General features: G+C 35.1%; 1 protein-coding gene across 6 annotated transcripts in view; it reads left to right on the forward strand.

The window, feature by feature from the left end:
- The window catches only part of Kcnt2 (potassium sodium-activated channel subfamily T member 2), a 381,807-nt gene that overhangs the window by 254,962 nt on the left and 103,375 nt on the right, over positions 1-23,470 (forward strand). For 5 of the 6 annotated variants that reach the window (XM_029477031.2, XM_029477035.2, XM_085841698.1 and 2 more), the window contains 4 exons: positions 13,554-13,703; positions 15,275-15,504; positions 18,667-18,880; positions 21,048-21,153. In XM_029477031.2, coding sequence (XP_029332891.1) covers positions 13,554-13,703; positions 15,275-15,504; positions 18,667-18,880; positions 21,048-21,153 — 700 coding nt within the window. The remainder of the gene's footprint in view (positions 1-13,553; positions 13,704-15,274; positions 15,505-18,666; positions 18,881-21,047; positions 21,154-23,470) is intronic. The other variant, XM_029477039.2, reaches the window with a different exon arrangement.

Here is a 23,470-nt window from a genome sequence, read left to right on the forward strand (position 1 = left end):
GTGTTTTCTACAGCCTAAGTTATCAGCTGAGCATCTCCATGATGTCCTCATGCTCACGCAGCGACCACTTTACCCACTGCGACCTTCTAACCTCTAAAATAAGTATCTTATTTTACTTATTTATTTTAAATGTCTGGCGTATATTTTCTGCAAAGCAATGTTGCATTGGGTCTTGACCCTCAATAGTGAGAATACATGTTCCCTTCTGTTTCAGTGTGAACTGAAACCAGCCATTTTAAAGATGCTCTTCAAAGAAAAATGGATCCTTTATTATATAAATATCCAATTCTCCAAATTCTAAAATGCATTTTTTTTTATTTGCTGAATAACATCGTATTGGATATAGTTCTACTGGTGTACTGGTTTAGGACAGTGACCTCTACTTGAATGAAGATTATGTATGAAAATAGGATAGACTTGGTGTTTTTCATAGTCACAGTTAAAATTTAAAAACTAGTTCAAAATTATTATTAAAATTAAAATGAAAATCATACATATGTATAGATTTATATATTAAAAATAAAGAATATTATAGTAAATGAAAACAAAATTACATGTAAAAGTACATTAAGATATTTAATGTTGCTTCAAAAATTTAGAAATTCAAGTAATATAGAAAGATATTAAAGATTTATATAGCCATGTGAATGGTTGTTTAAATATATAAAATGCTGTGGATATTTTTGACACAATTGGTTTTAATTTTTAGAATATGTAACAAAAATTCTTCTTGATAAGATGTATGAAAATGAATTTTTATATATTTCTCTTAGAGAGAAAAATATCATAACAAATAAATCCTGAAATTAAAAGAGCTCAAAATGAATATAATTCCTTCTATCAGGATGATTGAAAACTAAAAGTTGTGAAAGAGAATGTCTGAAGATTTGTTGAAATTAAAGATGTTATTGCTAAACTTTTCTGAAGTATTTAATATTATAAAAGCTTATGTTTTAGGTTAGGATTTTAAATACAAGTTCAGAGACATAATACATGAGGACCTAACTGCAAAGAAGATTAAACATTTGAATATAAGAAATTTTGAGACAAAAAGAAAAAAAAATAAAGATTTTTAAATTGACATGGTGTCTTAGGGTTTACTGCTGTGAACAGACACCATGACCAAGGCAAGTCTTACAAAAAACAACATTTAATGAGGCTGGTTTACAGGTTCAGCGGTTCAGTCCATAATCATCAAGGTGGGAGCATGGCAGCATCCAGGCAGGCATGGCACAGACAGAGCTGAGAGTTCTATGTCTTCATCCAAAGGCTAATAGTGGAAGACTGACTTCCAGGCAACTAGGGTGAGAGTATTAAGCCCACACTCACAGTGACACACCTACTCCAACAAGGCCACACACCTATAAGAATCTAGCCTTAAAAACAACTTGGGATGTAAACAGTGGAGAGCTAGCTGGGATTATGTGAAAACAGGATACTGGGGAAGGAAGGAAGTTAAAAAGTAACTAAATTAGTAGTCATTGACACAATCCCATTACCAAGGGCACAGGTCTGTTAATCTGTTAATTCTTTGGTGGCTACAGTTTTTTTTCCTTTATTTTAAATTTTTAAAGTTTGTCCTTTAACTCTATATTCAAGGCATGATAGTTTAAACAACAGCCTTCAGTTTCCTTTTAATTCACTAACCATGCTTTGTGAATGAAAGAGATGCAGAAACCTATAAATTTTTTCTAGAGTATTGAGTTCTGAAATAACTTTTTTTTATTTCCTATCTCACAAAGGCAGTGCTCTGATTTGTGGACATCATGATACAGCACAGACTCTCAGCATTTTTAAACTTTTGAGGGTGCTGGGAATTAAATCCAGGACCTCACACATTCTTGGCAAGCACTCTACCACTGCACCAACCCTTTATGTGGGCTTAGAACATGCTATAAATTTCGGTAAATGGACTTACTTTTGTCAATAAATTTATGGTAAGATGATTTTTTTTTCAAAATAAAGAACAAATTCAGTGACAACAGAAAGAGGCAGCAAAAAGTCTTCCAAGCTACAAATATTTTTTAAAAGGGCAAACATTATTAATCTTAAATAGCCAGAATAGGAAATTCCCAAGATTCCTTTATTCCTAAATATCATGTTAATGGTTGTTGGATATAATTTTGCTGTAGAATTCATTATAGTGTGCTAATTTGAAGGTACAGACACAACAGCAGGACATCCGTATTACAGTCTCTGAAGTGCTCAAACAGAACCTGAATGGTAGGTATATTGTAAGAGCACAGCTATACTCTGAGACAGTACAAAGTTCATGGTGACTTTAAATGTATATTGATTCTGAAGTATAGATTTAACAAATGAGACATGAGAAAAGGATGTTTGTGAGCTGTGATGTGCAGTTTTACTAGGACAAAATAATTTCTTTCCTTCACATGACAGTTCTAAAACTATAAAAATCTTCTATCCAAATGATCAGGATTTATTTATTTTATTTTCTCAATAATTGACGGGAATTAAGTGAGTGTCTCCAAACACCACATTTAAGATACCATGGGACAAGTCAACTTTAAGGTTGGTGAATTTTAGCCAACCTATCAATTGTGAACATTCAACTTTTGATCACTTTAACTTCTTATTGAGCTTGATCCCTTTAATTATGTTTTCTGCTAGTGTGTGGGAAAATCACATTGCATAGCCTTTCTCAATTCACTCCAATTTAGGCAATTGAATCACATATGCAGTAAATACCAAACATCTTTTCAGTTCCATCTAGTGGATAGAGAATCAATTATCATTTTTTATATAGTCTTTGCTACATTTTTGATCTTAGAATGCAGATTTCTGTCTTGGTGTGTGATAATGTAAATAGCTGAAATCCTGCTTTCAAGCAGAAGTGCATAAAAATATCCTCCTATAATGAGCTGTATGATCCTGTTTGTTCCTGTAGAAGTCTCACCTCTTTCAAGATAGAACACTATACATGTAATCAAGTCTGCCTGAGAACTAGTGTTATGTAACTCTTCTATTCTCCACTCACCTCAGATAGAAAACTGAAACAAAGTAAGAATGCCACCAAATTAAAATTTGCTTAAAAACAAAAAACAAAAAAAACTTTTGTTAGAGTTATAGGAGTATGTTTGAGGGGATACTTATACAAGCAAAAATGACTCAAAGACAGATGCATCACTGAAAGCCCTGAAGCAGGATTGACAGCTCACAAAACATGGCAAAACAGAATGCACAGCACAGACTGCAAAAATCTCAACAAGCTTTGTGTGTCATTTCTTGGTGCCATATTTGGCCTGAGCTACTTCCAGGATCAGGATGCTTCTTCTTCTTTTTTTTTTTTTTTTCCTTCAGGCAGAAGGCATTAGTGATCTTTGTCAGTTTCAGGGACTTCTGGAAACCTTTGGGTTGTTTATTTCCTGATATCAGTGAGACTTCTCCAAGATGAAATGTTTTGTCCCCTCCTAGAATATGCTGTGTCTTTATTAAGATTACCTCTAAGATGAAGGTTTATCACTGAGGAACTTTCTGGAAACCAACTATCAAGAATGGAAAGAGAGGCCCATTGGACATGCAAACTTTATATGCCACAGTACAGGGGAACGCCAGGGCCAAAAAAATGGGAAAGGGTGGGTAGGGAAGTAGGGGGGAGGGTATGGGGGACTTTTGGGATAGCATTGGAAATGTAATTGAGGAAAAGATGTAATTAAAAAAATAGTTTTATATGAAAAAAAATAAATCCAGTAAGGTTGTAAAAATTAAAAAAAAAAAAAGAGAATGAATCCGTATCTAAAGATTTACAGTCTACTTGTGTTGTAATCATAATTGTTTAGGGATCTAATGTGCCCCATTCAGCACACAATTTATCAGTATGAATAAAATGTCATAGGCTACTATTAGACATAATTATATTTTGAGCCAACAGTGATTAATCTGTAGATACCTTTTGAATGGTAGAAGTAAAGCCAAGATTGTAATACTTACATATTTTAATTTTTATTATATTAAAAGTTTCAGAGACTGTAAATCAAATATTTCATGTCTGTTAGAAAAAGATTATTCTGTAAATTCTTCAAATAAATATATAGAACTAAGATGATATTCAATCTGTAGAGTTCAGAGTTAACTAAAATTAATAGATTTGAACTACATTTAAACATTTGGTTACTCATATAAAACTTTTGAAAATAGCCTCTAATCATTATACTGTTAATAAGTATATTCATTTCATTTTTAATCATGCACAAATAAACAAATATTTATTTCATTTATTTAAATATGAACTTATATGACCTCCTTTCCTAAGACAAATTTTCAGTTATATATAACGTTTATATTAGTTAATAAACTAGAATACTCTGTCAAGGATGTCTTTTAAAAGTTTATTTTTTATTGTTGTGAAGATAAGTTGGCTGAATAATGCCAATAATTGTATATCCACAAATCAGGTGATAGTGTGTGAAGCTTGGGGAACCTATTAAAGTGTGTCTTGGGTTTAAATGACTAATTTAATGACAAAGTGAACAAAAATTGCTAGAAAAAATATAGATATTACTATCTTATTTATTTAAAACAGAGAATGTAGAATTGTAAAAGAGGAAGATGCGCATTAATGACTACACTTCCTAATTTTAAAGGCAGTGCCCCAGGCAAAAAGGACACCCTTATTTTTGCTCAGTGGCACAACATGACACACACACACACACACACACACACACACACACACACACACACACACACACATGGGTTACAAATCAAATTCTACCACTTTTTTTTTTTTTTTTTTTTTTTTTAGACACAGGGTTTCTCTGTATAGCCCTGGATGTCCTGGAACTCACTATGTAGACCAGGCTGGCCTCAAATTCAGACATCTGCCTGACTCTGCCTCCCCAAATGCTGAGATTAAAGGTGTGTGCCACCACAACACAGCTTTTTAATATGGACTCAGCAATATGAAATTGTCAGATGAATGAGGTTTTAAAAATATGAACATATTGAATAACTTGGTGCAATTTTGACACAGAGATAGAGGTGCTGTGTAGTAAGGCTTCAAGATGTTGTATTTGGAATAGGAAATTCTATTGAACTAGTTCTTAATCAACTTTATTCACACTATGTATATAATGTATGTTTTTTTAAGTGTGTGTGCACATGTATATGTTATAAACAAAATATGCTCAGTCCATACGGAACCTTTATAGTATCTATTCTTTCAGAGTGGCCAACATAGTATTGGTGAATAGTAGTGTTTTTTTGTTTTGTTTTGTTTTTTGCTTTTTGTCTTAACAGAGACTATTTCCTGCTCTCATCACTCTCTACTTGCCTTCTGTTCTTTGTCTAGGACTGAGGTCCTGTAAGTTTTGACACTTCCATGTTAAGCACTCCATTGATATTACTCTTGTTTAGGCTTTAGGCAGCCACACTGACCAGATCACATGAGATTAGCTTCTCTGACTTTTCTATCCACTAACAAAATGCAGAAGATGAAGATGTTTGTTGTTAGTGACTTGTACACCTATTTTCTTTCTTCTTTTACTTAATTTATTTATTCACTTAACATCCAAATAGCCTCACCCCTCCTCCAAGGCCCCTGATACACAATCTCTCTCTCTCTCTCTCTCTCTCTCTCTCTCTCTCTCTCTCTCTCTCTCTCTCTCTCTCTCTCTTTCTGCCCTGTTCCCTTCTTCTCTGAGAAGTGGAAGGACCCTCCTGGGTCCTAACCTACCCTGGCACATCCAGTCACTGCAGGACTAGGCACATTCTCCCCCACTAAGGCCACACAAGGCAGGCCAATTATGGGATCAGGATCCACAGGCAAGCAGCATAGTAATCCCTTGATCCTGTTGTTGGGAACCCTACACGAAGACGAAGTTTCAAATCTATTACAAATGTGCAGGGGTGTAGGTCCAATCCATGCTCACTCTTTGGTTAGTGGTTCAGTCTCCAGGAGCAATCCAAGTTAGTTGACATTGTTGTTCTTATTATGGAGGTCCTATCCTCTCTAGGTCCTTCAATCCTTCCCCCAACTCTTATACAAGACTCCAGAGCTGCACTAATATTTGGCTGTGTGTCTCTGCATCTGTTTTGGTCAGCTGTTTGGTGGAGCCTCTCAGAGGAAAGTTATGGTAGGCTCCTGTCTGCAAGCATAACAGAATATCATTAATAGAGTTAGGAATCGATTTGTGCCCATTGAATGGGTCTCAAATTGGGCTAGTCCTTTGTTGACCATTCCTTGAGTCTCTTCTCCATTTTGTCCCTACACTTTTTGTAGGCAGGACAAATTTGGGGTTGAAGGTTTTATGGATAGGTTGTTATCCTTATCCCTCTACTGGAGTCATGCCTGGTTTCAGGAGGTAACCACTTCAGGTTCCATGTCTTCTTTTGGCTCTGTGGATTTACCGTGTTGATATTCTATATTTTGTGGCTAATATTCCCTTAAAAATGAGCAGATGCTGGATGTCTGCATGGAGAAGAATGCAAATAGACCTATATTATGACTCTGCACAAAACTTAAGTCCAAGTGAACTTAAGTTCAACATAAAACCAGATACATTAAATTTAATAGAGAAAAAATTGGCGAATAGCCTTGACCACATTGGTACAAGAGTCTGCTTCCTGAACTGAACAGCAATAGCTCAGCTACTAAGGCAAACAATTAATAAATAGAAACTCATGAAACTGTAAAGCTTCAGTAAGGAAAAGGATACCATCAATAGGAAAAAATGGCAGCCTATAGAATGAGAGAAGATCTTCACCAACCCCGTATCTGAGAGAGGACTAATATTCAAAAGATATAAAGAAAAAATATACCAAAGCTAACTCAAGAAATTAGTCACGAACAAACCCAATAACCCAATTAAAAATGGGGTATAGAGCTAAACAGAGAATTCTCAACAGAGGAGTATCTAATGGCTGAGGAAGAGACTTAAAGAAACGTTCAATGTCCTTAGTCATCAGAAAACTGCAAATTGAAATGATTCTGAGATTCTACCTTACCTCTCTCAAAATGGCTGAGATCAAACTTCAAGCAAAAGCACACACTAATGAGGGTGTGGAGCATGAGAAGCACTTCTTCATTGCTGGATGGGAGTGTAAGTCTGTACAGCCACTCTGGAAATCAATTTTGTGGTTTCTCATAAAACTTGGAATAGTTCTACCCAAAGACCCAACTATACCACTCCTAGGCATATACCCAAAAGATGCTCCAGAACACCACAAGGACACTTACTCCACTTGTACATAGCAGCTCTATTTGTAGTAGACAGAAACTGGAAACAATCTAGATATCTCTCTGGAAAAGAATGAATAAAGAAAATTTGATTCATCTACACAATGAAATACTACTCAGCTATTAAAAAACAAGGACATCATGAAATTTGCAGTCAAATAGTGTAATTAAAAAATATTATCTTGAATGAGGAAACTCAGACACAAGAAGACATGCATGGTATGCACTCCATCAACTTTTAATCCCTATGTGGATAAATCAGTTACCACCTCTATAGCCCAGACTCTTAACTTAGAAATTGTTTTATGCTGGTTAATATTGTAAGTAAACATCTTACTGAAAACTGGGAAAATGTATTGAGAAATATATATTGTACATAGTCTCATTTAATGTTCCAAAGGGAAATAAAATATTTAGGAATAAATCTAACCAAAAAGATGAAAGCTTTCTACAATGAAAACTTGAAGCATCTGTGATAAGAAGGGATACATTAGAAAATGGAGAGACATACTATGCACATGAATTGCTAGAACTGATGTTATGAAAATGACTGTTCTCCCCAAATACATTTATAGATCAATGCAATTAGACACGTTTTCACTGAAATAGGAAGTTATAATGTAGGAGGAAATGCCATTCAAGACCTCAAGAACATTACAGAGCCAGTAATAAAAACCACATGGAACTGGCAAAAAAAGAATTAAAAATAGAAAGAAAGGAAAGAAGGAAAGGAGGAAGGGAGGGAGGGAGGGAGGGAGGGAGGGAGGGAGGGAGGGAGAGAAAGAGAGAGAGAGAGAGAGAGAGAGTGAGTGAGAGAGAGAGAGAGAGAGAGAGAAAGAAAGACAAAACATATAGGCCAGTAGAAAAAAAAATCAATATCTTAATATAAACACGATGTTCAAAAACATATAGCAAAGATAGTATCTTCAACAAATGTAGAAAAATGATAATAACTCATATTTATCACCGTTCAGAAAAAAAATTTAAAAGAAGAGTTTACTCTGAGTTATAAATGGGTGTCACATCTTGAAATCATAGTAGTAGTAAATTGATATATTATTGTCCCTTTCTTCTTGGGCCTTTGTTATTTAGTAACACAATAATATAATTTCCATTTTAGTTCTGTGAAACCAAAAGTAAATTTACTACTACAAATATAAATAACTAATAATGAGCTGAAGCTCAATAAGGAGGATCCTTAGGAGGAAAATGGAGTATCATTATGAATTCTTACGTGTAATGCACAGGATATTGATCAGACAAAATTAAAGACTAGTCTGCCACAGTAGAGAGAAGAAAACATGAACCTCTGAAACCTTAAAGGTAATAGTGATCACAAATTTCAACCCCATAGAATTTTTATAAAATTTAAAGCTTTGGAATTTAACTTTTAAATCTTTAAACACTGACAGAATGGTTGTACCCATTTAATGCAATTAGATTGTAATACTATTACAACTTAATTATGTACACTATGTATAATGACCATATCATGGCAATCCCCAATTTCCATATTTTCCATTATCATTCTTATGCACTGAAAAACTTCACATGCTTCTTCATCTTTATTACAACATAGTAAATATTTCCAGGCCAGCAGTTGAGACAAGGTTAGGACTAGTTTAAAACTTTCACCATTCATGGAGAAAAGTGTAAACAAGTTGATGAGCTCAAGAGACTCTCTGGTGGTAGTCATCATTACGAGTTGGCCCCAGAAAATAACCTCCTTTATCCTTGCTTTTCTTCAAGCTATTCTTAACACAATGACAAAAGGAATTTTTATAAAATGTAAGTGCATACTTTTGCACATATTTAAAATCTCAGTGGCTGCTAAGTTATTCCAAGTAAATGTCACAACTGTTGATGGGTATGTTCCTATAAGAGCATGTTCCTTGGTCAACCGTCTCCGATTTCTTCTCTTTCTCCCTCAGTTCAGACAAATTGGCTTCTTTGCTCTTGTTTAGACATACTAAGCAGTCCCGTGTTTTGGGAAAATGCCTGCTGCTGCTGCTGTTGTTGCTATCTTTTATGACTTTCTTTTAGTCAGCAGCAGCTAATCTCTTGCTCAGATTTGCTTCAGCCTCTGGCCTCTCCATATGGCATTCCTGGCAATCCTATTTATATTGAAATTATCCTTCATAAACTGATATATCTTTTCTCTTTATGTTTCTTCTCAAATATTAAACATTCATGTTTATACTTAGTAGTATCTGACTACACTCATCATTTTGTTAATTACCATAATTTTGAATCTAAAAACTGTTTTCTCTGCACAAAATCATTCTTTTGTGAGACTATATGTTGCTATCATTATTTGATGAAATTTTCACATCTCACTTATTTATTTATTTCTCATGTATTCCATCTGGACCACAGTTTCCACTCCCTCCTCTACTCCTACTAACTGTCTCACCTCTCTTCTCCACCAAATCCTATACCTCTACACAGAAAATACCAGGCCTCCCGGGAACATCCACCAAACACAGCGTAACAAGTTACAGTAAGAACAGGCACATGCCATCACATCAAGGCTGGACAAGGCAACCCAGTGGGATGAAAAAGTTCCCAAAAGTAGGGAAAAGAGTCAGGGATACTCCTACACCCACTTCTTCTGTTATTCCTGTTAAGATTCCCACAAGAAGACCAAGTGATTCATGTATAATGTATATGCCGAGGACATTGGTCAGACTCCTATAGGCTCCCTGGTCTCTGCAAGCCTCATGAGGCCTGGTCAGTTGATTCTGTGCCTGTGCTCTTCTGATGTCTCTGCAAATTTTATGATGCCATTGTTTGTAATAGCTGAGTAATACTCCATGCTGTAAATGTACCATATTTTCTTTATCCATTCTTCTGTTGAGGTGCCACAGACCCTCTGGGTCCCTGTGTCTGCGTGGAACAGGTCTCTCGGGCAGGTGGGCAAAGCGTCAGATGAATTGACAGACAGATGCACACAGGAGAGGTTGTGTTGAATCTGAATGTAATGTCAGGTCGAGCATCAGATTTTTTTATAGTACAGAGAATACAAGGGGTTGCAAGTCACATCAGGCAAGGTACATTGAAGTTTACCAGATACAAAGGAATGACTTCGAAAAGAATTGCAGGAACCAAGTAAATGTTTACAATAGAGATAAGCAGTCCTGCCTAGGATCAGCCTAGTGACAAGCAAGAATTTCACACTTTAGTGTTAATAGCACCAGGGGGTTCTGCTCTTGGCAGGCCTCAGCAATAATGCAATGTCACAGACCCCTAAATTCCTAGGCCTTGCTAATTCTTATCTTATCTGGAGAATCTCCATTTGTCAGGAGAGTATACCAACTTGCTTTTGGTATGGAATGTAGCCTGTACTAAAGATTTCTATCTCAGTGAGACTCCCAGGCTCTTTCTGCAGACCAGTTGAGCCACTGGCTCAGTCTATTGTAATGCTTAATTAGTTATTGAATAGGTTAAACTTCCTTTCTGCTTTCTCACAGGATTCTAAACTCGGTGGCTTCTGAAATCTTGGAACACTGGGTTTAGCTATGTCAGAATTCAATCTTAAAAGGCACTTATAATAGGATAATACTAAAAGAGAGCATGAGGATCCATACACTAGACTAACACAGGAATGGAAAATTAATGTATGGGTTAGAGAGAACGCCAGACTCCAGGAGGAGAGCTTCCTTGAAACTCTTTTGCCTCATGAGTAGCTTCCAAGCCTCAGCCTGTCAAGCTGACTCGACCAGAGAGCATGGCATTGAGGGACATCTAGGTTGATTCCATTTTCTGGCTGTAATGAATAAAGCTGCCATAAACATAGTTGTGAAAGGAGCCACATCTGCTTTCACACAAATGACCTGAGTTTCATTGAGATTTTTTTTTACATCTTTATAATTAGTAAAAAGTTAATGTTCTTGATTACTTCTTAGAAGCTTTTAAGAAAGTCATGAAGAGAGGGGTTTCCAATGAGATGATGATTCCAGAGAGGTGAAGTAAGACTGTATGTAGCAAGGGGAGAGGCACATAACCGTGGAAAGATTTTGGAGCTGGTCTGCACTCTGCCCATCACTTTTCCCCTCCTTCTCAGCACTGCACTGTGTTCCCATTTTGGCTTCTAAATCAGATTAAGGATTTTCTTCAAGGAGTTTAAGTAAAATTGCATAACAACTCTCTGACCCTATGATCAATCTGTGTCTCAAAGGAGTCTTGATCTGTTGCCACCATGCTCTCAACCATTGCTGGATCTTCATCATAGACTTTTATCTTTGCCAAATACCATTTTACCCCACTGTTCTTTGGTATGCGGGATGATTTTATTTGTGTTGACCAAAGGGGACTACTCTCCACAAAGAGTCTTCAGTCTTAATATACTTACTTTCATTATCCTCAGTGACCCAGAATCTGAGAGAAACAACTTACAGGGCAAGAAAACTTATTTTGATACAGGGTTTCAGAGAGATTTCAGACCTTCCACAGAGCAGTTCATCTGTGCAACGGTAGCATGACACAGAGGCTTTTTAACACATTGGTGGATCAGTAAGCTGGGAAGGCTACATTTGACCTTCAAAGGCCCATACTTGACCACCCATGTTTGCCTGCCAGGCTTTACAGCCTCAAGTTTCCACAGGCTTTAAAATAGTCCCATAAGTCAGAGATATGTTCCAAATATGACTGGAAATATGTTGGAAAACAGTTGAGATTCAGACCATAATGTTTAGAAAGTAATAGTTAGAAGTAATACATTCACCAATAGTCAAATACTCCCCTTTTTATAATATTTGTAAAGAAATACACTAACATTAAAGAGTACAGATTTTTAAAGGACTATTACTGGTGTATAGATATGTTGAGAATATGTTGCAGATATATTGAGAATAACTATAAAAAATGGAAGAAACAAAGTTGTTAGAACAACAACAAAAAAGCAGCAAACATTTTCTGGGTTTTTTTAAACATCCTGGTGATTTATTTAGTTTACATCATTTTAGCTAATACAATAGCATTAGTGCTGTTTGTCACCAAAGGGATAAACTCAAATAAATAGGAAGTCAAATCACTCACTGAAATTTGCAGAATAGAAATTCAAATCTGGTAGTAGATTCTAGAATCTGATTCTGATTCTTTAAGAAACTCATGATGGATTAAAGAAGGAGGGAACCTCTACTTTGGGGACATGTATGTGGTTTTGGCTAATTGACACTTTGAAAATATTGCTGAATTAATCTCTTTAGAAATTCTTTAGGGCATAGTCTGACTTTAAAATGGATTTTGAAAACCCTATATAATAAGTTCATAATTTAGTTTCTTACTTTAAGAAGTTACCTTATAGAGATTACAATGAGATAACATTTATATATATATACACACACACATTCCATTCAATTTGTGATGATTTTGCTGCTAGAATCCATAATATTTAATCTGAAATTGTAAACAGATGTACTGAAGTAAATGGAGAAATGAGATATAGACATTATATTATGATTTTCATGTGAATTAAATTTCTAAAGCCACAAGGTTAAGAAGAACATTATAAAGCTAAGGAAACCACATGTTTTCTTAATGTACATGCCTTCTTTGTATAAGAACCTTTAGCATCTCCTTTGTATACCAGCTTAAAGAACTTTCAGTTGTTTTCACATGGAAGAATGAGTAGTTCATACACAAGAAAACTTTAGTTTCACATTTCAGTAGATTTGAATCTACAATCCAGGTTGTGGTATGTCAGGTGCTGGAGAGAAATGTCTGAGTTGTTGATTTCTGACTCTGGGCTATATTATTAGTAGAAAAATCTGGCTAGTTCTTCAGAACTGATGATGTCACTCTAATATATTCTATAGTTTACTCTTAAGGCTTAATTATCCCCAAAGGCCTTGCATAAAATGCTACCATATGAATAAAATCATCACATGCATTGTGAAATGGTATAAATATCAAATCTATTCCTTGTCCCCTTATCAAAGTGAATAATTTTTAAAGAATACACAGCTTGAGGGGAGCATTGGTTATAAAATGGACAAAAGTTAACATAAAGTTTGTCTAACTCGTCATGACTATGGCATTTCCACAGAGAGGACATCAAATGTGAGCTTGTAAAGCCATGGTCAGAGTAAATACTTCTAACATTGGGCCTTGTAAAACTCCCATTTTCTTGCAACCCACTATTCATCAAGGCTCCATATTTTATGTGATGCTGAATTTAATTTAGTGTTGGGACTTCTATGTAATACCATCCTTCTGAGCTCAAAGCCCCATAAGGCTACCTCCTTGAATTGTGTTTACTGCTTTTTTGCCTTGTGGATTGGCTGGCTGGTCACTACTATCATTAGCCCCCATTCATTGTGTTTTCCTTTGCCTGTATGTGTGTGTGCTTGTATTGCAGAGAAGGGCAGCAGTCACCTGAACAGTGGCAGAAGACTTACGGGAGGTGCTCAGGAAACGAAGTCTATCACATCGTTTTGGAAGAAAGTACATTTTTTGCTGAATATGAAGGGAAGAGTTTTACCTATGCTTCTTTTCATGCCCACAAAAAGTATGTTTCTGTTTCCAGTGAAGAATTCACTCATCAACCAACCAATCAAAACAGTTAAACTGCTTTCCAAATTAGTGCTCATATGTTTAGACTTTTTAAGCATATTTTTGTCCTATTTTTAACTATAGTCTTTGTCATTTCTGTAAGTTATTTAAACCAGGAGGAAAATACGTTAGGAAATCTACTCTACCATATCTTAGATACTCACATCATCCTATCCCACTAAGAATTTATAGCCATTCAATAATGTGCTTGTTTCATAAATTAAATTTAAAGTGATATTTAGTTTTATTTATATTTAAAATAACAAATACTTGAAAATAGTTCAACAAAAGAGGAAAGAGAAAAAAAAACACAAAACATTTTCCCTGTTTGGTCTTTTGAATCATAATCTCATGTAACTCAGGTTTCCTCAAACTCACTATGTGGACAAGGCTAATCTTGCAGACTTTCCACTTCATTTCTAAAACAACACATAACTCTCCAAAAAATAGAGAAATGGACATTAGACACTTTACTTTCCCTTTTGTACTAAACTGATAACTTAAGGAATTAAAAATATATCAAAATTCAACTATACTAAAGTATATTAATGAAACCAATATGGATGCTTTATGTTAATATATTCTATTTAACTAATACATAATGTACTCAAATTTAACACTCTATGATAATAAAATTTATACATATTTTACTACTACATATATTTTGAAACTTGACTTACTCACTCTGGTTTGTGTTAAGATGAATTTTGAAAGTTAGAACATTACCAAAGATCTGTAATAAATATTTAGGTACACTATTACACTCAAAGTTTTAAAGTTCTCCTATTGAACATGTATAATCATTGAGGAACATTTGAAATGTTTCTTTCTTGAATATGTGAAAGGCGGTAGAAGTGGTAAGCAAGGCAATTCAGAGACATCACTGTCTTTTCACATGACATTTCATATGAGTCTCCCTTTCGCCAATCACTTGTAAATATTTTAAGCAAGGTAAGACATATTGTTCATAGCTTTGATATCATTAGTTATCTTAAGAATTATAAAGCAATGTTACATCTACTTATGACAAGCTAATATTGTATATGGTTTTTATTTAATTATTTAATTTTACATTTATTTACATTTCAAGTGTTATCCCCTTCCATGGTTTCCCCCCTCCGGTAAACCTCCTATCCTATTCCTCCTTCCCCCGTTTCTATGAGGGTGTTCTTCCACCCACCTGCCCATTTTCCATTCCCCGCCCTTGATTTCCTTACACTGGGACATCTATCAAGCCTTTATAGAACCTATATTGTTTTATTATATATATATATATATATATATATATATATATATATCATAATGCTTAAGACCAATTGAATTTATACTTTTTTCCTTTCAAAGTGAGATTATTAAATGTTAGTACCCTCTTGGGCTCCCTAGTTCTATTTTTTGATGTTCTTATTTTGTTCTGTTTGATTAGAGTTGGCTAATTTTCTTACAAATATTAGCTTTTAAAAGAACAAAAAGCTAAGGACTTTTCCAAGTTGTAATTCTTAAACTCTTATATTCTTCTTTTAAATTAAGGTTTGGTGTCTGCTTGGTTGGTGTTAGGAGGGAGGATAATAAAAACATTTTGCTGAATCCAGGTCCTCGATACATTATGAATGCTTCAGACATATGTTTTTATATTAATATTACCAAAGAAGAAAATTCAGCATTTAAGAATCAAGACCAACAAAGAAAAAATAATGTGTCAAGGTCATTTTATCATGGACCTTCCAGATTGCCTGTCCACAGCATCATTGCCAGCATGGGTCAGTACAAACTCATTGGAATTACTTTTAGTGTGTTTTTCTAAGATTATTATAAATGCACATCAATTTTCCTAAAAAGTCATAGTCAACTTCAAAACTTATTTCTGAATATTATAAACTATGTATGATTAGGTAATACTGAACAAAATTTCTAAATCATTGATTAAAAATAGATTACCAAAATGTACTCAGTAAATATGTTTCTGATTATAAGTGCTTGCCTTGTATATTTTTCTTGTTGGTTATCTGTTCAATGACGAATTGATACTATTTCCAGTGGGCTTTGAAATTTTTTTTCAAAACTCACTCATTTCTCTGTATACCCATCATGGACTTTACATTTATGACACTAACATACAGAGCAAAATAATATAATATAATGAAATTATTAAAAAATTTCCCATTAAACTACCTACAAACCTATAAGTGTATATGATTTCTTGTCACAAGGAATGCATGCCATTCTCTTTATGGAATTTCATTGGCCATACTTACTCAGTGAGATCACTCTTTTCACCTGTTTTGGATCTCTTACTTGAACTATATTTAACCTTATTACCCTTAACTTCATTTCCCAGCCACCCCCAATCAGAGACTGCTATTTATACACTGTTCCATACATAATCAGCATATGCTATTGACCTTCATGATTTCGCACCTCCGTAAGTTCCTCAAAACGGTTGGCTTTCTTCAAATGTCATGCCCTTCATGGCTATCTTTACCTCAGTCTGTAGTCATGTAACTGAACACAGTGTTCAGTGGTTCCAAACCATGCTGTGGTTAAGAATGGTTACAGAAAGTCGCAATAGTGCCATTCATGTATTAAAGATGCAGAATAAATGCAATGAGAATTGCTATTACTTGTAACTACATCTAAGAGAAAGTAAATAGCCGAGGGGCTATGAAATGGATAAGTGGACACACAGCTTATTCAAACATGAGGACTTGAATTTGTTCTCAAGAATCTACATGACAAGGCTGAACATGACACCACAGTGCTGAAGTGCCAGACACAATCTGCATAGACATTGTCTAGACAGCTTACCAATGCTGTTAACCCTCAGCAACTCACAGACCCTGTCCCAAAAAGCAAGAGAGACGACTCCTGAGGAACATGCATTTGATATCTGGAGTTCACATTTATTTCTGGAATCCACATATATTTTTATACTTGTTAGGTGCGCCCACATACACTGTATACCTGTACACACAAAAAATATGCAGACACCTTCACACAATTGTACACACATACACAACAAAGAAAAAGAGAATAGAAAAGTCCAGAATGAGGAGACAGACACACCTTTGTGATCTCATGAAAGTCAGAGATTAAGTTGTAGGAAACATATTGATCTTTATCTTGAAAACCCCAGTGAGACAACAATAGTGTTAGGTGAATTTTGGGACTGTCATCCCAAACTCATACGGTGAAGCCAACCCCCTTCCAGCCATGGTATATACCTGTATTTGGGGATTTTATTTTTATAAAGAAGTTAAAATGGGGTCATTATGGCTAGCAGTGAACTGTCAGGAAGAAGAAATGCAACATAGACTCACATTCAGGAAACTTATGAAAAAAGGGAATTGAAGGGATGGCAGTCATTAAACTAGAAATGAAAACAAATCTATTTCTCACCACATTCTGAAAAAAATGACAACAATGTAAAGACTTCATTCTGGAACTTTATCCTTCGTGATTGTGAGAAATTGGTCTCTGTTATGGCATCTAATGTGTTCCACATTGTTATGGAAGCTTTAGCAAACTATTACAATTATTATGAGATTCACAAAAAAATAGAATAGTGCTGATGAACAATTGAACTAAAAAAGGACAGTAGATCTTATAGTCTGAAGACCTGTTATCCAAAAATAAGTACTTCCACAGAAATTAGAATAAAAAAAAAAAAAAGAATTTGCCCACCTCTAAGCACAGGGTACTTGTTTATGGCAGAGAGAACAATCTCAGAAAGGACCAAGCATTTGTAAGAGGAAAATATATTGAAAGGAAAGTCTTGTTCCTGTAGCTTTAACTGTTTCTTCAGATCTTTCTGCTAGATTATAAATTTCTCATACCTATGTGAGATCCTGGCATATATCAGTATTGGCAGTCTGACTGACAACAGAGCAAATGGAGCCTCCATATAGGCATGGATCTCTCTGTGTGGTCTGTGTTAGAAAAGAAAACACTATGTATTTGGAAGTAATGTTCAGTCAGATATATTGACAAGAAGATTATATAATCATTCCTTTGAAAGTGAGAAAGGGTTTAACACTCAATGTTGGGACAACTTTACATGAAGAGACACATTTGTAAGATGAAAATAACTTCATTTTGCTTTTGATAAGACTTGAAAAGAATCTTAACATGCCCTATTTTCTTTTTGTTCTGAAGTACTAGGGTACTGCATGATCATCTATAGGGTGAATGTGTTAGATGTACACTCAGATCTACAACTTTAAGATAATAGCATCTGTGATAAATTTCTTTTGCATCAATAAATCAATTTTATAAAATTTAACTCTCTTATCTATTTGTTTAAGATTTTCCTTCGTTAGTTCTAGAAAACCTTCTTCTTTTCTCAGTGAGACAGAGTTGTCATATAATGTGATATCTAGTAGTCACCATCACCTTTGTTCATATACTGGAATGACTGATCACTGGTCCTCATATAAGGAATTCCCTTGAGACCAAACCTTTTAAAAACCTCACTGCCTCTTACATATTCACAATTGATTCCAAGCTCTCATCACAAGAAACTGCATCTATAACAAATAATTGTTGCTGCAGGTTTGCCTTGGGTAGCTTTGACTGGCTTGAAACCTACCTGGTAGGTCAGACTGCCCTTGAACTCACACAGATCAACCTGCCTCTGCCTCCTGAATGCTAGAATTAAATGTATGTGGCACTGTGCCTGACTGATCTCACATATAAATTGTGATATACATTTATCCAGTGAAATGCTTATGGAAAAAATAACCAAATTACATTGAGAGCTTGAGAGAGATTACACACACACACACACACACACACACACACACACACACAAACACACACATACACAAATGCACGCTTGATGATGAGATTAGTTTTCACCATCAAATGGTCATTATGTCGCAGGTAGTAAAAATGTGCTAACAGATTCTCATGTTTTATTGTGTTAGGTACTGTGGCTATAGACTTGCAAGACACAAGCTGCAGAGCAACAAGTGGCCCCACCCTGGCTCTTCCTTCAGAGGGAGGCAAAGAATTAAGACGACCTAGCATTGCTCCTGTTTTAGAGGTGGCAGATACATCATCAATTCAAACATGTGATCTCCTAAGTGACCAGTCCGAAGATGAAACTACACCAGATGAAGAAACATCTTCAAATTTAGAGTAGGTTTCTTTTACCAGGTTGTATTTTGCTTACATTTTTTTTTATTTTAAATTTTTGAAAATATCTTACATGAATACACTATTTGCATCAATTCCATTCCCACTTCACTCTGCAACTACTCCCATGTACCCCTCTCACTCCCTCTCAAAGTCAAGATCTGTTCATTAATAATAAAGCAGGAAATGACTGGCCACATTGGGCACTCAGTTAGAAGGCAGAGATGGGGTGGGATGGCAGTACCCAACTGAATTTCTTCTTTTTGCTGTCTAATACCTCAACCCCTGAGATGATCCTGCCCAAACTCATGGTGGTTCTTCCCTTTTCAGTTAGTCTTATATGAAAGGATTCTTACCTAGAGATATGTTTTCTAAGTGATTCTAAGCTTTTCAAGTTGACCAGCAGGATTAACCATCATAAAATTCAAGAGTTTATCCAATGAAATATTTAGCCTTCTCCGTAAAGTGTTATCTCATTTCAGCCTTTACTATCCCCTTTTATTTGGAAGCTAGCAATAGTTTGAAATTACAAATCAAAGATGTGTTCTCCCTTTACTAAGCTTCCATTCTCTTACAGCCCCTACCTCTTAGCAGCCATCATATTTAGGTCTACTGTAAATATTTACATGTAGATGGGTACGTTGATTGCTATAGAAAAACCAAGAGTACAGTAGCCTACAGTACTGAGCTTGTTATCTCAACGATTTCTTTGCCATTCCAGTTGCATCTTATAATACTTATTTGCAAATGGACAATCTTACTATAATTTATTAATGAACCATGTGTGATTGCCACATCATTGCATTATATAAAACTTAATTGAAATGAGGGAAAGTGACTGTCCCTATGATGTGTTCCGCTGAGTGACTGGTGGCATTAGGCATTATAAGTGCTGTTACAGAGACTAGTGATATAACCACAATCATCACTGATCATATCCTGCAATACAGTTAATTTAAGCTCATTTAATGTTCTATTAAACTGAAACTGAGCTGTCATCGAAACAGAAAAGTCACTTTAAATTCATCCATACTTTTTATTTGTTTCAGAAAATATCAACATACTTGTAGATAAAATCTTGTCTCAAAGAATTTTGTGGTCCAAATATGCAAGTATATCTATAGAATACAGAATGAGAACACCAGCAGACTAGACAACCTTCCCTGCAGGCAACCATCCCTGTAGGAAATGATGTTCTGAAGTGTGAACAAAATTCTGTTTTTAGATTTCTAAAACATAGAGAGGTAGAAGGAAATTTTAATAGGAAAATAAAAGTCATATTAGGGTAACAGTAATGGTTGTCAGCATCTAAATTTATAAAATGTTCTTAATTCAACTTCCCAAACAATAGTATCTAAAAAATAGTTTCAACAAGACCTTAACTTTTCTTGGGAAAAGTTACCAAAATTCAAGAGCTTCTGTTTTGGATGAGAAAATATTGCTTTCAGTAATTTCCTTTTATTTACTAATTAACATTTAAGCTTCTGTCTTTTAGAAGTTCCATGTTCTAATCTAGTGTAGCCAAAATGTGCAGGTGGCTGTTTTCAAAAGTCAGTAAACAAATTAAATTTCTTTGATAATATTTTAAGAACAATTTTGAGGAAAACCCTATTTTTGACTAATTAAAATAATTGCTTCCTTTTAGTTATGCATGCCTGGCTAATGAATAATAATACAGCCAATCTTAATACAGTCTGCTTTAAATATACTTTGCAAGGTATGATATTATTCCTTACTATGGATACATATTTATATATCCAAGGGTGAGGATTGGAAAATGTTTTCTGAAGAGAAACAGCTATGACATATTTGTAGTTATTCACATTTCTCTCTGAATCAAACACATAGGGCCCAATACTCAATTAAACATGAGTGTGAATGCCTGTGTTACAGGGGTGCTGAGTTCATGCATGCAGAACTGAAAGCTCATATAATTTTCACATGACAGGAAACATATTTTATTAGCACTTTAAAATGCAGGTCATAATACATTGCAATCTGTCATATTTCATCATAATTTGCCTCTCGTTTTTAAACTCTGTGATTTTCATAACATGATAGAAGTCTAGATTCACTAATTATAACTTAAACATGCTATAGATTTAGTTCAAATCTGTGCATCCTAGCTTCCATGACTACTCCAGGGTAATAATCTCATATTACTTTACAGGTATGCCAAAGGCTACCCACCTTATTCCCCATACATAGGAAGTTCACCTACTTTTTGTCACCTACTTCAAGAAAAAGTGCCATTTTGCTGCTTAAGGTTAGACAAGGTAATGTGTTTCTGTTGGTTTTATTTTTTTCAATTAATAAATTTATAGCATAAACTATTGCACATAATTAAATAATTTTATAGTATTTGATTAAAATATATTAGCATATAAGCTTTATTATAGAAAGTGGTCAGTTTTACTTTTTGTCCTCACTGAAAAATCACATAAAAGCTTTATGCTTCTATTTAATTATCCAGTTATGTTAACCAGTCAGTTAGGTTTTTAAAAGGGAAGACAGGCACAAGACTCTGAAACCACTTTTGGTTATTAGTTAATCAGCATTTGTGTTTGCTCACTTATCAGGTCTATGCTTTAATAAACAATCTCTTGACTAAAGGGATTTACATGCATTTATGACTAGGTTGAAGCTGACCTTTCTCCTCACATTTTTTTTAATGTAGTTTTCTCTTTCTTTCTGAATGTCTTAAAGGATCAGCCCAAAGCAAAACACTCTGAGAATGTGCACATTTTTGCCTTTTTTCCTTTGATGTTTTTTACTCCGGAGGAATGAGGTACAGGTTGAAGTGAAATGACACACACCCTACAGAATTTTCTGGGCCTTTTGCATCATAAACAGGAAATTCCTTTTACTGTTTATTTGGCTTCAAAATTATAACACCTGCACCCTTTCACAGCCTGTGCAACTTGAGAAAATCACAAATACAGTTCACTTCACTTATCTGTAAAATGGATATAGTTTTAATGCTGTGACTTCTGTAGTGTTCTTATGAGAGTTCTGTTCTTAACTCAGGGCATTTGATTTCTGAGCTGTTTTCCACTCATTTCCTTAGTGTTCTTCCTCTTTTCTTTGTTACAAATACTCTCTGCTGCTGCACTTAAAGAAGATAGAATGCTTGTAAGCTCCAAACTTTATCTACCTGAAGTTGGCCTGTGCATCATTCTGTTGCTTTTATCTCATGCCATTTCATTGGCATCAGGAATTCTATTTTTCAAGGCCTTCCTTACTCTTTGTTGTCTTTTTTTTCCTTTGATTTTTGAAGCATTTGAGTTTTCTGGTCAACTTTGCTAAATTCACAGATGTAAAGTCTCAACGTTGTTTGTCTGTATTGACCCCTTCTACAGGTACAATTTCTTTTTCACTTAGAGTACTTTTGATGTTTTCCTTCAAGCTTGTTCTTAGCATACCATAAATTTTAGCACCCATTTCTAATGTACTCAATTCTTTTCTTAAACATACAGCTATAAAGTGTATCAGGAAACCAAAAGAGTAGAACTGAATTACCCGCAAGTATATAACCTAATTCTTACTGTAAGGCTCAGCTCTCAGCAAAAGGGGGCAATCTAAGACTTTTAATAGCAGGTGGAGCATCAAGCCTTTACAGGACCTTCCTCCCGTTGTTGCCAAATAAGGCTGTCCTCTGCTACATATGCAGCTGGAGCCATGGGTCCCTCTGTGTGTACTCTTTGGTTGGTGGTTTAGTATCTGGGAGATCTGGGGTTCAGGTTGCTTGATATTGTTGTGCTTTCTATAAGGTTGCAAATTCCTTCAGCTTCTTCAGTTCTTCCCCTAACTCCTCCATTGGTGTTCCTGTGCTCAGTCCAATGGTTGGCTGCAAGCATTTGCATTTGTATTGGTCAGGCTCTCACAGAGCCTTTCAGGAGGCAGCTATGTCAGACTCTCATTAGCAAGCACTTCTTGACATCAGCAATAGTGTCTGTTTACCCCACCCTCTTTTTTTTTTTTTAAATATGGGCTTTATATGGCTGTAGCATCTGAATATCAGAACTAAAACTCTCCCTACTGCATCCTATGAAGACCTATGCCCCTATTCTTTACTGTTCCCTTCCATTAGATATTTTTCTTCTACTTTTCTGGATTATTTCCCTACTGTCTCATTTTCAGCTGTTAGAATTTCTACCAATAAAATTTGGATGTTGACAACTTCTTCCCCATTATATTTGCCCTTGGACTCTCTTTACTTTCATCCTAGGGAGACAGTTTTCTTGGTTTTCAGTTCCACAGTAATTATTTTCTTAATGTCTCTGTCCTTCTGGTCACCATATATATACATCATTATTATTGATATTCACTCTTTCTTGATGGCTGATTAAATCCTATATTCTTGGCTGGTCTATGCTTTCTTTCATAATAAGGTCTATGACTGTGCAATTATGTTTATTCCGGATAACGATTCACTGACTTTTCTGACACCTGTGGCTTGGTCATTTTTACAAAATCCTCAATCAATAGTTATTTGAATAAGGTTCCTTTCTGATTGTGATTTCTATTTTAGCTCCTAGCCTTTAGTTTCGGCCTGGGTTTTGCATTTGAGATAAGAGTTTCATCTCTGTTCTG

Source organism: Mus caroli, unplaced genomic scaffold (genome assembly GCF_978045245.1).
Source record: "Mus caroli unplaced genomic scaffold, Mus_caroli_1 scaffold_1, whole genome shotgun sequence".
NCBI lineage: Eukaryota > Metazoa > Chordata > Mammalia > Rodentia > Muridae > Mus > Mus caroli.